The 15,366-nt window shown below is 40.2% G+C and overlaps 1 protein-coding gene across 1 annotated transcript in view; it reads right to left on the reverse strand.

The window, feature by feature from the left end:
• The window catches only part of LOC104967323 (calpain-5-like), a 14,719-nt gene extending 5,703 nt beyond the window's left edge, over window positions 1-9,016 (reverse strand). The window contains exon 1 of the mRNA XM_010796734.1: window positions 8,948-9,016. Coding sequence (XP_010795036.1) covers window positions 8,948-9,016 — 69 coding nt within the window. The remainder of the gene's footprint in view (window positions 1-8,947) is intronic.
• Between the last annotated feature and the right edge of the window lie 6,350 nt (window positions 9,017-15,366).

Here is a 15,366-nt window from a genome sequence, read left to right on the forward strand (position 1 = left end):
ATTTGAAATTTGGTTCAGTACACGTCTTTACGAACAAGGTTGGTACACCAGTCTGTAATTCCCCCATTGTTTGCGTCGGGCCGTTAAAGATGGCCTCGGAGGCGGTACTTCGTAGCCGTGAAAGGCCGTCCACATTAAGAGTACGACGACAATTTGACCTCTAGTTGTCTGTAGCTGCCGCGGACGTATACTAATATATTTGTCTGGTTGCAGGCAATTTTTGTAATATTGTGTTACTCTCTGAAGACGTCATTCCTCCCGCAAAAGTGGCTGCTGTCACAAGAATGAAAATACATGACTCCCTTTAAAAATGAAAATGTGGCATGACAAGTTGTGGAAGGTTGACGAAGGGGAGAAATTAATTTGTTGGCGCCACAGACTTTCTGAGAGCGATTCTAAACTTCTATCAGGCGCAGAACACTGTGCATTTATGATGTGGAAGATAAAAAACCACGCCGACGCAAGGTGTGGTCGTTACTTGGCGAGGTCTCAAGCGGTTCGTTCGCGAGGCTCGGTGGATAAATCCTCCGGTCTAGGCCAACAAATCAAGTGAATTCTCCAGGATCCTACACAGTTTGGACTGGGTTTACTTGGCGTGGTACACGTTTTGCAGAGCTAAGTTGGCCTGATATGTTCCGTCCACACTATGGCGGCATCTCCGTTTACGAATCTTTACTGTAGAGTTTGTGTGAACACAAACCGAACCTTCTGAAAAATGAAACAATGTAACAAACTGTGGTCTGGTGCGCACCAGAAAGCGGACTATTAGGTGTTAAGATGCTTCATGCAAAAGAAAACTCACTCACTATAGGATACTGAACAACCTTACTTTTTCAAATGTTTCAGTAAGTAACAGCTGTGCATAGTTCTGCGGTGGCTGCCTGATAATATAGGCAGAATACCCTCGTCTCATTTATATTTAAATGCATTGCCGTACATTCAGCTGTGATTTTTATAAGGTGATTCTTTCAACAGCACATTTATAAAATTAAATCTGATGAAAGCTTTGTAAATTAAGTGAGTAAGGCTCACTTTATGATATAAATCACACACGCTATGACGAGTCCACGGGAGAAAAAAAAGATTTTAATTCAATTCAAGGTTAAGATACCTTTACACGAGTGCAGTCTGGAGCTCTTTCACTCTCATCATTCTTTGACTGTATTTCAATTACTCTAGTAAATCTATTTTTTTGCTTGGATTAGCTTTCTACATCAGGCAGCAGCTCATCACGCATCCGTTATTATTATAACTCTTTGAAATGTGAGATATGAACCTGTGTGTGTGTGTGTGTGTGTGTGTGTGTGTGTGTGTGTGTGTGTGTGTGTGTGTGTGTGTGTGTGTGTGTGTGTGTGTGTGTGAGTGAGTGAATGTAACTGAGAGAGTTTGTGAAAGAAATAGCCTGGTATATGTGTGTGTGCCTCTGTATGTGTGTATGTGGGTGCGCCTGATGGATTTTCAATTTAATTTCCTATGTACACGCTCCGTCCACCAGGGCAGTTGATGAGATTGAGCCGTTACTGCTGGTTCTGAAATTGGGCCGGTCCTGCTGGACTCACAGCTCCATTTAAATGCATTAAAGCAGAGAGAAAGTGGCTCGTACATCAAGGGTTTTGACATGTGGGAGTGTGACAGCCCCCAGCCCCGTGGACGATTGGCGCTTGACATGCCTGGGTCTCGGAAACATCCATTAACATGCGCTACATACATGAGCTAACTGATGACTAGGTCAAGCCTTAGATTAACGGTCTAAAAATGGACCATCACTGCGAATAACGGCTGGTTTGATCGTTAGCGAGCAACTGTTATTTCCGTCGAGTATTTGACTGAAACTGTTTGACAGGTGACTATCGATCTCTATCGCTTGACACGTGTCTAAGGCCTAGAATTAGCTATTAATATATACTGTCACGGGTGCTGTCAAAAAAGAGGCTTTAATTTGATGTGGGTAGAGATGACAAGTAGTTGAGCCGACGGGTTGATGTGGCCTGGTGTTAACGGTTAACAGACGTCCACTACACCTGTAGCTGCATATGAGCAATGAATATAGAATGTGGAAGATGTTTGTTCAGCAGAAGGGAGGAGACGCAATCAATTGATGCCAACTGGCTGTGAAATTGAGTAAGAATGTTTCTGCAGAGAATATTTCGCTTGAATTTAGAATGCTTCTTTCGAATGCAAAGGCATACCTTTCCAATATTATTCAATTTTATATGTGACCTTTTTCTAAAAAAGAAAATTGGAAATTAACACAAAATTTACAAATGGTTTCTGTGTGTTTAGAAAACACTTTTCCCTTTTGTTTATGCTTAGTATACAAGATTTGTCAGCCTTCATAATCCAACTCTAAAATATATTAATTCAAATTGAAAGGAGCATGTACTGTAAACTTGATTTAGTTATAAAGCAAATGCTTGACTCACTTGAGACGACAGTTCAAGTACATATATGTATTTATGTACTTAAGCAGGTACATTTTTTATGTATGTGAACTGTAAAAAGATTTTTAGAGGAAGAAAAGATGACAAGGTGTCTCAGTGAATGTGAGATTTCATGACAACTGTCTTACAAGGGAGCATATTGGAGAAAAAATAGCATACCAAGAGTTTAAGTGAGAGTTGAGCGGATAAAAGCTACACGTGGGAAAATTATGAAAAAACGTTAGAGAATATATTTTAAAAAATGCATTGAGAAACCATAGGTTCCACTCCGTTCAAGTATATCTTATTGAAGGTAATACAATGTACCTATTTAAAAATGTAAATATGCTGTGGTAATATGAACAGTGTTTTGGTCATGCCAATAAAGCCATTTGAATGGAATTTAATTTGGGCGTAAGACAGAGGGACATACAAATACAATTGAAGCTGACATTTAGGCTGATACAGTTAAAGTTGTACGAGAAGAAAAAAGGTTACTGTCTCGCAGAATAGTTTTTTCTGACCCATTTTGACCAACTTTTGCTTGATACAGGAAGTTAAGGATTTTGGGGGATTTTTTGAATGGCTTGTTATGCTTGACCAGTGACCACACACATGAATGTTTGTCATTGTGTAGCCTGGATCCCTCGAGGCAGAATCTAAGGCCCAATCCCAAACCACTCCCTCGACCCTACCCCTCCGTGACGGAGTGAACTCCGTCTGTAGCCACAATCGCAGCTCAACGAGGCTCCCTCCTGTCAGATGGAGGGAGTAAATACAGCAGCAAGCTTTGGGACGGACTCCCCACTCTCCGGCAGAAACAGGAAATGCCGTAACTGTATGTAACAACGGTTTCAAATCAGCATCTCTTAGATAAAACATTAACATTAATAGCTAAAATAAAACTCCAAACATCTTTCATTGTGTTACTTTTTTGTAAAGCTCTTTTAGTTTTAAACCTGATGTTTATAAGCTTCTTAGTTTTTGCAACAGCCTGTAAATATACACAACTTTATAATAAAATGTACACATTTACCTTTTTCTAGACTAAACACAGGTATGATCCTAAGTTAAAACATGAGGTTATCATAAGGTTGTTAACATCGCAGTTTATAAGTGGATGTTTGCTGGAACTACTTGAACTACTGTTAACACAGCGTTGAGACCGGTCAGGTAGAGACCGGTCTCAAGTCAGCACCGCTGCAGACTCGCTGTTTGAGGGCTTGATAGCCCACTCCCCCTCCACACCGCTCCACACTCGTTGCTTTGGAACAGCCCTCAATATGGCGGACCCTCCGCGTGAACGCGCAAATGGAGGGGTAGGGTGTAGGGGTAGGGTGTAGGGGGCGGTTTGGGAATGGGCCTTTCTTAGAGATCGTCAAGGAATGTTTATATGCGTCGCCTTTGAGTTGAAGGGTGTATTGTTGAAAACCTAGTTGTTTTTAAAAAGTAAAGCTGGATTCATGCTGCAGCTATGGTGACAATATTTTTCTTTATCTGTTTCCTTTCTGTTTATGCAGAAAACATTCAGAACAAGTTGACTGTGCAATGTGGAAATCCACAAACAAAGGAACCAAACGCTAGAGGATACTAAATGGATCTATGGGATGAATTCCTGCCATATCAAAACAGCCAATAACACATGTTTACACTCTTTGTTATTTCAAATCCTTTGGCATTCGACTCGATATGTAAAGAAAGCCCTCAGTGAAGGTAGATCCGACATTGGAGCTATTCTTTATATACAATTAAGCTTTTTTTTCCTTTCCAACTTGTCTCATGTGCTGTCTCTTTTACAATGCAGCCTATTCCAGCACATTTAAAGCATATGGCCATAAGTGTATGAGAGTTTCTTTGTTTGCCACCCTTCATAGCTTTGGTCAGATAAACCCCCTCGCTTTTGAAACACAGGGCCATCTGTAGCCAGCACGGTTAGAGAATTGTAGTAATTTACCTTTTGAATGCAAGCTTTCATCACTGCTGCCATTTTATTTTCTATTAAGTGCATTGCTCAATCAACACTCTACCTCCTGCACACAATGGAAAGAACACATTGTTGATAAGCTAAACAGACATTGTTCCATACAGTATCTACAATAAGGTGTTTTTAAAGCAAGGATAGATGCTATCCAATCGGAAACTGTTGGAACCTGTAAATGTTACTAGCTTACTGTAGTCGCTGTAAATATGCTGTATGATGTCCTTTTAGTTTTTCTGTTATGTTTATATGTATTCATGTGGAACCTACTTGCAGCAGGTCACCCTTGAAAAAGAGATCAATGATCTCAATGGGATTCACCTGCATAAATAAAGGTTTGAAATTAAATGAAATCAAGGTTATAATGGAATATATATATTTTCTTATATTGTTGACAGATTTAGTATGTTTGTGGTTTTCTTGCATCCATATCTGTCCTAGAACCATTTGCTATCGCACAAGTCAGGAGACAAAACATATCAACAGTTCTCTATTGTTACAGTGATGATTACAGAGGCAAGCTTTGGCTAAAAGGTCTGGAGGTATAAAAAGAAAGGCCGCTGTCTTCTCACAAAAAACATTCAAATCTGGGCAAGGTGTCTGTAAGAGCGAGTGGCAGCGACCTGTAAGGGCAGCCATACATGAACAGAGCAGGCAAATATTGAACCATTACGCAGTTGTTTAATGTCCTTCCTACTCAAGCTCTCTGTTTGTCTCTCTGCCCATTCCACCAGATGGTGTTTCAACCACCTTATGGTAGAGGTTTTTGTGTGTGTGTGTGTGTGTGTGTGTGTGTGTGTGTGTGTGTGTGTGTGTGTGTGTGTGTGTGTGTGTGTGTGTGTGTGTGTGTGTGTGTGTGTGTGTGAGAGAGAGAGACAGGCAGCTAGAGAGATTGAAGCCCCTCACAGTTACTAATCACTGCGTTGCCTGTGGCCTCTTTCCAGAGAATATCAAATTGTCCTCTTTATATTTCTTTCAGGGAACTTCCCAAAACCATTCATGTGACTGCACTTCCATTTACAACCAGGTCTGCCAGAACAATGGGCACTGATATCATCAACCATTATGTGATTTTTCTTTTTAACAGAACAATGCCATAGATTCGGCACTCAAAGTCATTTTAGACTATTTTCTTGTGCTGATTTAGTTTCTGTGTTGAAGGTTATAGTTTGGTTTTCTGGTGTTTTGAAACCTTTTTACTTTGCTTGTAATTCTTACCAAATATTGGAAAGATTATTTTGTAAGAATTACAAGCAAAGTTAAAACGTTGGACAGTGACTTACTTTTCCAGGGGATCCACTTGTTTTGTTGCTTTTTGTGAGGCTTTTAATGTAATGCATGACCATTTTAATCACATTAACAAGGGATCTGATAATTGCATGTAGGGTTGGTATTGGGTTGTTGTTGACCATATAGCTTTATTAAGGACTTTTCGACATGGCAACCCTACTGTATATCAATTTGAGAAAGAATCATTCTTATAGGAAGAATACTTATCATGCTATTTTTAGGCAATAGCATAGGTCTCAGATATATCAAAAATATATAAAAAACATGTATATGAAGTGTTTTTGTCAAAAAACCAAACAGATACCCCATTCCAGCCATGCCTCATATCCCTCTATTTCACTTCCTGTTCCAAAAGTGCTGATTCTGGGTATAAACAGGTCTCTCTTGAGAATGAGACCCTGTGTCTCAATGAGATGTACACCTGTATAAATAAAGGCTACAAAAATAAAAAATAATAAAGCTTTTTTTTTTTTAAACTGAAAATAAATAAAATAAGAGGGGGCGGAGCTTTTGCTGGCTCATGTGGGACCTGGCAGATACTGTCTAAAATGCTGCGGTGATGAAACGCAAGGATTGTTAGATCAAGGATTATTTCTGAAACAGTATGGAGCTCAACGGCTTTCTCTCTTGCCGGTTATACCACAAGGTGAGTTCATTTTTATTTCCTGCTTCTTCACACACATGCTCTCTCCAGTACAGGTTAGCTCTGAGTGTTAGCGATGCTAATGCAAACACCGACCATATTACGTCCAAAACAGTCAGGCATTGTCTCTGATAGCAACGTTTTAGTGGGTTTTATTTTCTGACGCTCTGTGAGTTCCCTGACACACCGGGGACACATATTTGTGTATATATATAATACATCAAAAAGTGTATTTTGTATGATAGGTCCCCTTTAAATCTAACATTTAAATGGGCCCTTCTTGTTTTTACTGATTGTAATGCATATTGGTTGTTAATAACAATCACCTGTTTTTGTCAATCCTATCCTAACCAAATGTTATCCTGCATTGACCAAAATAAGAAACATCAAAAAAATCTTTAATGTAATGACCAGGAAGAAAAAGCACAGTATAACAAACCTGTATGTCTTATTTTTTACATATTTAGGCATGGTCAGGCTGTTTGAATGTGATGGATTCAATATTAATATGATTTGTTCAGATTTCCAGCATCTCTCATGACAAGGCCAGCACAGCTCTGATAATTCTTCACATAGCTACAATATAATGTCCATAAGTAAAGCGACAAGGCCAAGCAATTGCTGATATTACTTCATTTGTTAAGTGGATTGGCTGCTTCCTTTCCAGCAAGAGGCAGGCAAGGTTAAAACATCACTTTATCACAGCATCTATAATGGGAGTATTTTGCATCTGGAGTTACAGGATCATGAAGGGTTGTTTGGTGGGGAGAGAAATGGAACAGGCAGAAATATCCATCATAGAGATGTAGCAGCCTGGTGTCAGAACATAGCTGCTACTCACTCTCCACCCTAACACGGAGAAGCACGTTTTAAGTCCCACACATGTCCGTGCACCTCTGCCATCTCTGTCTACCACTGGCTATGTGGTTGTTGCTCCGTCAGTCAGCATGAAGGGCAGACCTGAGCGTGGTGGGATCAATCATTCTCCAGGACACACTGGCAGTGTAAACCTTTGATAAAGAGTCTCGTTCACGGCGAAAACCTCCGCCAAGGACTTATTAAAGGCCTGACACTGTGTGATTAACGAGAGTGCTGGTGTCGCCAAGCTGGGCCGCTGCGGGGCTTAGAGTTAGGGGGGAAGGAGATGAAAGGGTAGCATAGCACTGAACAAGGGACAAGACAGGTGTTATTTTGCCTGGACAACACTCACACAGCCATATACTCACAACGTGTCACTTTTCAAATGAATGCATACATTAGTACAATGCCGTCCTAGAAAATGAAATTGTGAAAAAAGGCATACAAATGTAGTTGCTGCTCAATTACATTTTGAACAACATAATTTATCTCGGTCCTTCCATCATTCACAATATAGCAGACATGGGAACTTAAAGCACATTAAAAGTCACATTGATCCAATTTCAGTTGTCACTTACAGCATAATAGCATATTAACTGTTTGCTGAACTTCCACTTAAAATAAATGACTTGTAACTTTGAATTCATAATATGTTTAATTCAAGTGGAAAGTAATGTCTTACGCTGCCAACCATTTTGTTGTTCTTTGATTCAGAATTCATTATTGAAGGCAGTTCAGCCAGAGCCATCTCAGTCGGCACATTGGGGTTCGGCGGGGCAGGGGGGGTGCGCAACAACTCCCGCAAACTCCGGAGAGCATGTTGCATTCTTGAGAACTCATGCTCATCTGGCGGCACAAAGGGAAACCAGCGAGCAGAGAATCCACGCAGGATCTTACGGATGTGACCAGTCAGTGATGCACAAATGCACTGCTGTATTGCTCTGGGTGAATAATAACCATGTTGTCTGTAGCAACAGAAACTGATGACAGCCAGAAGCAATGAGAGAAACAAATTCTTGCTGCGATATAAGCAAGGCATGCTCAAGGAGGACAAAAATAGGAAAATATGCCCACCTCCCCATCATTCCTACACAAGCCCTCCTTTTCATTAGTGAAGTGCACTGCAGTGTGATATTACGTATGATTCCTCACTTTGTCCTCGATGATTGAGATATAGAAATAGCGTACAGGAATCTGAGAGACAGGATGATCGAGAGAGATGAAAGCCAAATCAAAAGATAAATGAGAAAGTTGATAGAGAGGGGGGATTAACCGAAAGAACGAGTGTCGAGGTGTGGAAGAGAAAGCCCAGAGCAAGAAGCAGATGGACAAATTGATGGTTCAGTGGTCTGCATCACTGAGTAATGTTATCTGTCAGAACAGAGGTGCTCCCCCATCATTTACACCTCTTAATATCCGCTGTATTTTTGTAGCTACTTCTAGTCAAACCTGTATTTACTTTCCAAATTAGAGTTAACGGTGCATTTTATTCAGCAATGATGCATATTTTGACCCATGGGAAGAATGTGGCCATACACATGTTTGCCAATCTTATGGAAGGGCTCCCATTCAGACCACACTTTTCATAAGCCTCTGCTTTGAAATTGAACAGCAGAAACGTAAAATGTGTGTTGTCCATTCACAAAATGTTCATCCGCCTTATCTTTGAAGCCACATTATGAACTGTGAGATGCACCATTGTACACTGACGCGTGGTTCCTTGGTACTTTCAGCTTTTCGTCCCTGTAGGCCACTCACCTTGATCTTTGTTTGTCTCCCAGTGAGAGCTTCCTTATCAGAATGCATGAAACATGACAGGACATGCATCGTTATCTGGTCCCTTCCCTGTCATGATGTCTATTTGTGTGGCTGGAACCTGCAGGGGACTATAGCTAGACTGCCTCCAAAACACACAGTGAGGCAGAATATCCAAATACCCACACTTATAAATGCACATACATGGATTCATGAACACCAACCCCATTGACACACCTGCTTACGTGTTTGTGAGCGAGGGCTCCGTCTCTTGAGATGATATATTTTTAACAAGTCCTCCCCAGCGCCTCATTGTTTCACGCCAAGCAGGAAGTGCCTGTAAGGCATGGAGGTTGCTCGCTACTACGGTGAAATGAGCTGTTCTATGAGTTATTGATGAAGCAGCCTTTGCATGAAGCTCCCATTCTGTAGATTAGAAGGCTGGGGAGGGAGCATCCTCGGCACATACAGCTATAACGGCAGCAGTATGGTGATGGTAGATGTGGTAATTGTCTGCACTAGTTTTCGGTTGTTGTTCAGTCATAGTGGTTTAGATATCCACACTCTGAATGTTATATGAGATGAACTGTGTTCCTCTGTCTATGTTTTATTTATTTAATTGTGCTTGTTATTCTTGTGCGCAGCAGTAAGTCTTTCTTTCTTCTGTTGATATGTATGTGCAAGCACCATTAACTCAGCACAAGTCTGTATTCTCCTTCTCAACGGAGTATCTCATACTACACTGGATTATGAATGAATCTCGACCCAAATGTAAAGACCCGTTATGGCTCTGTTATTCTACGAGAAATAATAACAAAAAAAGTAATGATACTCAAGAATCGCAAGTACATGTGTGACCTTGACACAAAGAAGAAGCAGTGGAGAGGTGCTGCATCTCAAAAGGCCCATTATTAATGTTGTAACGCAACTATTGTATTCATTTTCTGGTTGATCTGCTAGAGGAGGATCTTGACAGCCATAATCTACTTCCCATCTGAGCTACACAGGAATGGCATCATATTTCCTGGTGTTTTGATTTAAATTACAAAGGCATGTGACCACAGTGTTTTCTAGAGCTCATCAAAAAGCTTTTTTTTCATGATTAAATTAGCAGGTCTCTCAGACTACACAATTACACAGTAGAATGGTTTTGAATTAATAGAATAAAATAACAAGATAAGCAGAGGTCAAATAAACAGATTACTCTTTTGCAGATTGCTGAAGTTTGGGTCTTTTCATTGGCAACAAGTGCACACAAGCCTATCACAGCTACAGATGTTAACTCTTGCAACATGCTATCAGTTAACTCCAATACAATACTCAAACAGTAAAAAAGGGACTTAACAATTATTAATTGTATATATTATACCTGAAATTTGTTTCAATTAACATGGTTCAAGTCTATTTGAGACCACAGTTGAAGCAATGCAAATTCAAATGTTTGCACAGTCCAAATAAATATTGTCTCCCTAACGTCAATACATTACTAACGTTAATATGTTAATATTTTTTATTTAAACTGAAAAGATAAAATGTATACAAGTAATTTGGTCCCAAGTGATTATAGGCCCATCTTATCTTTTCTTAAAGGGGACCTATTCATACTTGCCAACCTTGAGACCTCAGAAATCGGGAGCATTTCAAAACCACCGCGAGGGGNTCTCCTGCTGATGTTCAGGTGTATATCAGTATGTAGTGTCTCTACTTTAAAGAGTCCTCTCCTGCTGATGTTCAGGTGTATATCAGTATGTAGTGTCTCTACTTTAAAGAGTCCTCTCCTGCTGATGTTCAGGTGTATATCAGTATGTAGTGTCTCTACTTTAAAGAGTCCTCTCCTGCTGATGTTCAGGTGTATATCAGTATGTAGTGTCTCTACTTTAGCTCTACTTTAAAGAGTCCTCTCCTGCTGATGTTCAGGTGTATATCAGTATGTAGTGTCTCTACTTTAAAGAGTCCTCTCCTGCTGATCTTCAGGTGTATATCAGTATGTAGTGTCTCTACTTTAAAGAGTCCTCTCCTGCTGATGTTCAGGTGTATATCAGTATGTAGTGTCTCTACTTTAAAGAGTCCTCTCCTGCTGATCTTCAGGTGTATGTAGAAAGGTCAAAGTGTCATCCCTCCACTCAGGTGGTAACACCCTAAGGTGTGTGTGATGTGTGTGTGTCTCCTCCTTTATACAGTGTCTGCTCCTCCACTTAATACAGATGAATTAGATTTGAATTATTTGTATTTTTCATATTTTATGTAACTTAAAATAAATAATAATGTGTCCTGACTTAAATATTAATAACTTTAGTTATAGCTCACTAAACAACAGAGGCTCAGCTGATGACAGGAACATATAAGAAACATCTAAATAATTAATAATAATTAGAGAATAAATAGAAATTAAATAAAAATGATGACGTTTAAAATGTTCAAATACTTTCTAAACGTTGTTTCTAAATGTGCTGCGTGAACAAAGATCATGATATTATTTTTGCGTTATTAATATTTTTATTAATTATAATCTTTTATTGTTATTATATTTATTTTACTGCATCTTAAATATGAGAGACAGGCAACACACAGAAGAGACATCGTGTGTGTGTGTGTGTGTGTGTGTGTGTGTGTGTGTGTGTGTGTGTGTGTGTGTGTGTGTGTGTGTGTGTCATACTTGCCAACCTCGGGAGCATTTCAAAACCACCGCGGGGAGGGGGTGGGGGGTGCTAGTGGATCGCCGGAGCTGTTTTAGATTAACATTAACATGCTTATTGTAGTTGTAAGGGCACTGGGGCACTGCCTGTAGCACCATCCTTTATGGAGCATAATGTGAAGGACAGGAGTGAGCAGAGGGTAGAGTTGTCAATTCTTGTTCTGTTTTCTGTGACTATCTTCCTCACCCTCTCAGACTTTCAGTTGCGCGCGCTACTAAAGAGACGCGCTACCATGGAAACCAAACAATGGTGTAGCTGTATTAAAGTCAGAGTGGAAACAGTCCTGAGTAAATCTGATTTTGTCAGAAATCGGGAGAAATGCGGGAGAAATATGACCCCGGGAGGAAACCGGGAGAGGGCAATGAAATCGGGAGTCTCCCGCGAAAATCGGGAGGGTTGGCAAGTATGGACCTATTATGCAAAATTCACTTTTGAATGTATTTTATACATAAACATCTGTCCCCTTAGGAAAAAAGATTTGCTCACTTTTTGTCCTGGTCCATTTATATAAACATGTCTGAAAATGAGCTGATCAGATTTTGGCCACTTTATGATGTCATAATGATGTTTTGGCTTGGGCAACCATTAGCCAATAACCAACCAAGGTAACACCCCCCCACCTTATCACCTGAATCTCCTCCTAGAGCAGGATTCTCAATGAGTGAAATTCACACCTCTGTATAATTATTATACCTTTATTAAAGAAAAAGACAACTGAAATAAGTATTTTTTGTTTTTTCTATCCAGTCTTTTACTCTTTTACAGTTTGATGCTGCAATAAGTGCAACAATCAGTCATCTCCCTCCTCTCTGGGACAAGGGAGAGTGTTTGTGTGTCTGGAACACTGCTTTGATTGATCTGATCAATATCTCAAGTGTTCCAAGGTTTTAACCTCGACGCCTGAAGCTCCTTAGAGGGGAGGCGACGCTTACAAGTCGTTTTTTTTAAAGTTTGACTGAGCAGCTGCTCGTTCTCGTATCTGAGCAAGCTTAGTTGAAGGATTGACAGCTGCTTTGTGGGTGTGTGTTCTCGCCGTGTTCTCCCGTGTCTGTGTGTACGAGCGATGTTGTGTGTATGTTTGGAAGGTGCCCGGCTCAATGCTCAGAAGCGGTGATCCAGGAAGGCAGAAAATGTGCAACAGCACACTGAGCTCTCAGATTCCGGGATTTTCTTCTTGCTCGTTTGTACTCTGTTCTGGAGATCCGGTTTTGCCGTTATTGAGTGCAATGTTCTGGAGGAGATTGTGCTGGAAATTCTCGAGTTCCACTGAAGAGGGTGTGCGAGCTAACTGTGCGTGTGTTTGTTTCTTTATGAAGCAGCTGGCTAGTGTCCCAGACAGAAGGGATGACAGCAAATCTATGTTGGTAGATCTTCTGCCCTCTTTCTCTGAGACCGCCTGATCGAGAGACGGAGAGACGGAGAGACTGGTCGCCCACAGGTGCGCCCGGACTGAATGGATGCCTTTTCATAACTAAGACACAAGGATTAGCTGAGAAAGCCTTTTCTCTACTGTGTGTTGTCTGAGAAATGGCTGTCCCAATAATGGACCATATATAGAGAAAAAATGGAAGAAAATAGATGATGTGGTGGCCTATTTAGGGAGAGGAGATGTTTCTTCCTCTTGTTTTCATGTATGTGTCAAAACAAATTGTTTTTCACTGTGCAAGTCAGTTGGGTCTTCTAAGTCTCTATTAAAACACGCTGTAATCAAAAAGCATACCCTGTTTCTTGTTTAATATTTTGATGTTGCCCTTTTATAATTCATATGGTTGCTTTATTACATTATTATTATAAAAGGGCGTTTGTTACTATGCTTAGAGGTGCAGTTCTAATACACTGTTCGTACTTGTACCAACACTAATTCCACTTTAATTCAGATATCAGCCACCGAACCACATTTGTATTCAACAGACAGGACTGGGGACATTGTATTAAAGGGGCCTCATTATGCTTTTTGGGGTTTCCATTTCCTGTAGTCTGTTATATAGGTTGTTGTGCATGTAAATGGTCTGCAAAGGTTAACATCCCAAAGTTTCCTACAGAGGGAGTTTGTCTCACTGCCCTGCCTGAAACACCTTGATTGGATTTCTTTGTTTACTTCTGTAACATAGTGACATCACTACGTAACAGTCACATTTCTATTGGCTATAGTTTCAACACAGAGGGTGAAAGGGGCTCAGTTAGCATGAAAATAATTAAGTGCTTTTTGAACATTAAAGCTTGTAAACTGGTCACAGAAAAGGCCCACAATGCAAAAGTGAAATCAGAAAATGAGCACATGAGGCACCTTTAACACAGTTCTTCGCCCATAACTTCGACTGCTGGAAATGTTAAGGAAAATGCACAAAACATAACGTAATGTAAAGCCTTCAGTCTTCTTTATACTCTCTGTTTAAATGTGAGCCAGTCAGTATTCAGATATTCACTTTACATGGCTGGGGAAATAATTACCTGCCCTTTCCCACCCTATTTGTGTTAGATATTGGATACCTTGTTTTGAAATGCCTATAGCAATTTTGTTAATCAAGCCATGCATTATTACATTAATTCGTTCTGATTAAGTGGTTAATTGAAGGATGCCACCCTAGTCAAGCACAGCCCCACGAGGAGGTGGAGACGATGTTACACGCACTGATGCAGATGGAGACATCACAACATTTAAATAAATGAGTTTATTTGCGGGGCTGAGGAAGAAAACACAAGGGCAGCCAAGCATTAAATTCAATTGAGTAGAGCCTGTCGATAGCAAGGGATGGCGCCATTTATTCCTGTACCTTTGTATAGGATCCTTGTCATCCACAGAACGTGATGAATGAGAAGCTGGGAGATGTAGACAGAGAGAGCAGGAAAAACAACAAATACAAAGAGAGGAAAATATACTTCAAGAAAAAATAGTAAAAACAGTTATTGATTTTCAAGTGTTTTTTCTTCTTGGAGTTAATAACCACACACTTTTGTTATAAAGCTAAATAACCAAAAACGGAAGAAGAGCCCCAATACACTTAATTCAGTTGGTGACAAATCTCGACTGCCAATAACAGCTGTTCAGTTGTGTAATGGCCAAAACTGTTTTCTCTGTTATACCTTCACACTGTATCCAAACTCCCCACACATGCACCTCAGTTCAAATTCCTATTTAAAAAAAAAACCTCTTTTTGTTAATATTAATATACAAAATATAACATTTATCAAATTGTTGCAGAGTGTTGTGCATTGCTTAAAATGTAATACTTATAGTATGATAATACATCTGTACGTGCTCGACTGTCCATACACAGTTTGCAAACCATCATAATCCTTCGACTCCACAGTGTTGTGACAGTATTCAGATGGTTTACCACCAGCTCTAATCCGTCTTAATCTTCTGCTACTTAGCTCATTTTATTCCCAGTTGTCTGAGTGACTGTAGGCCAGGGTCGGTACTGTCAGAGCTGAGGCTGCTATCGAGGAGTGGAGTGTCTGCACATTATGACACTCCTGTATATAGGATTAAATCCCCTCCGGGCCTATTGAAATGTCAAAAACATGATCAGTGATTTCAATAAAAAAAATTAGCTTTTGAGAAAGTTTCATCCTGCTCAAACCATTCAACTGAGCTTATGCCTTCTGCAATTGGATGTGGGTATATGAATGCACACATTTTGATATTCAAGCTACAGATACAGTTCCCTCTTGAGTTGTGTGCATGCAGGCTGCCTGCCGTCAGACTCAGGTCTATGTGACCTT

The sequence above is a fragment of the Notothenia coriiceps genome, unplaced genomic scaffold (genome assembly GCF_000735185.1).
Source record: "Notothenia coriiceps isolate Sejong01 unplaced genomic scaffold, NC01 NC01_scaffold00037250, whole genome shotgun sequence".
NCBI classification, from domain to species: Eukaryota; Metazoa; Chordata; class Actinopteri; order Perciformes; family Nototheniidae; genus Notothenia; species Notothenia coriiceps.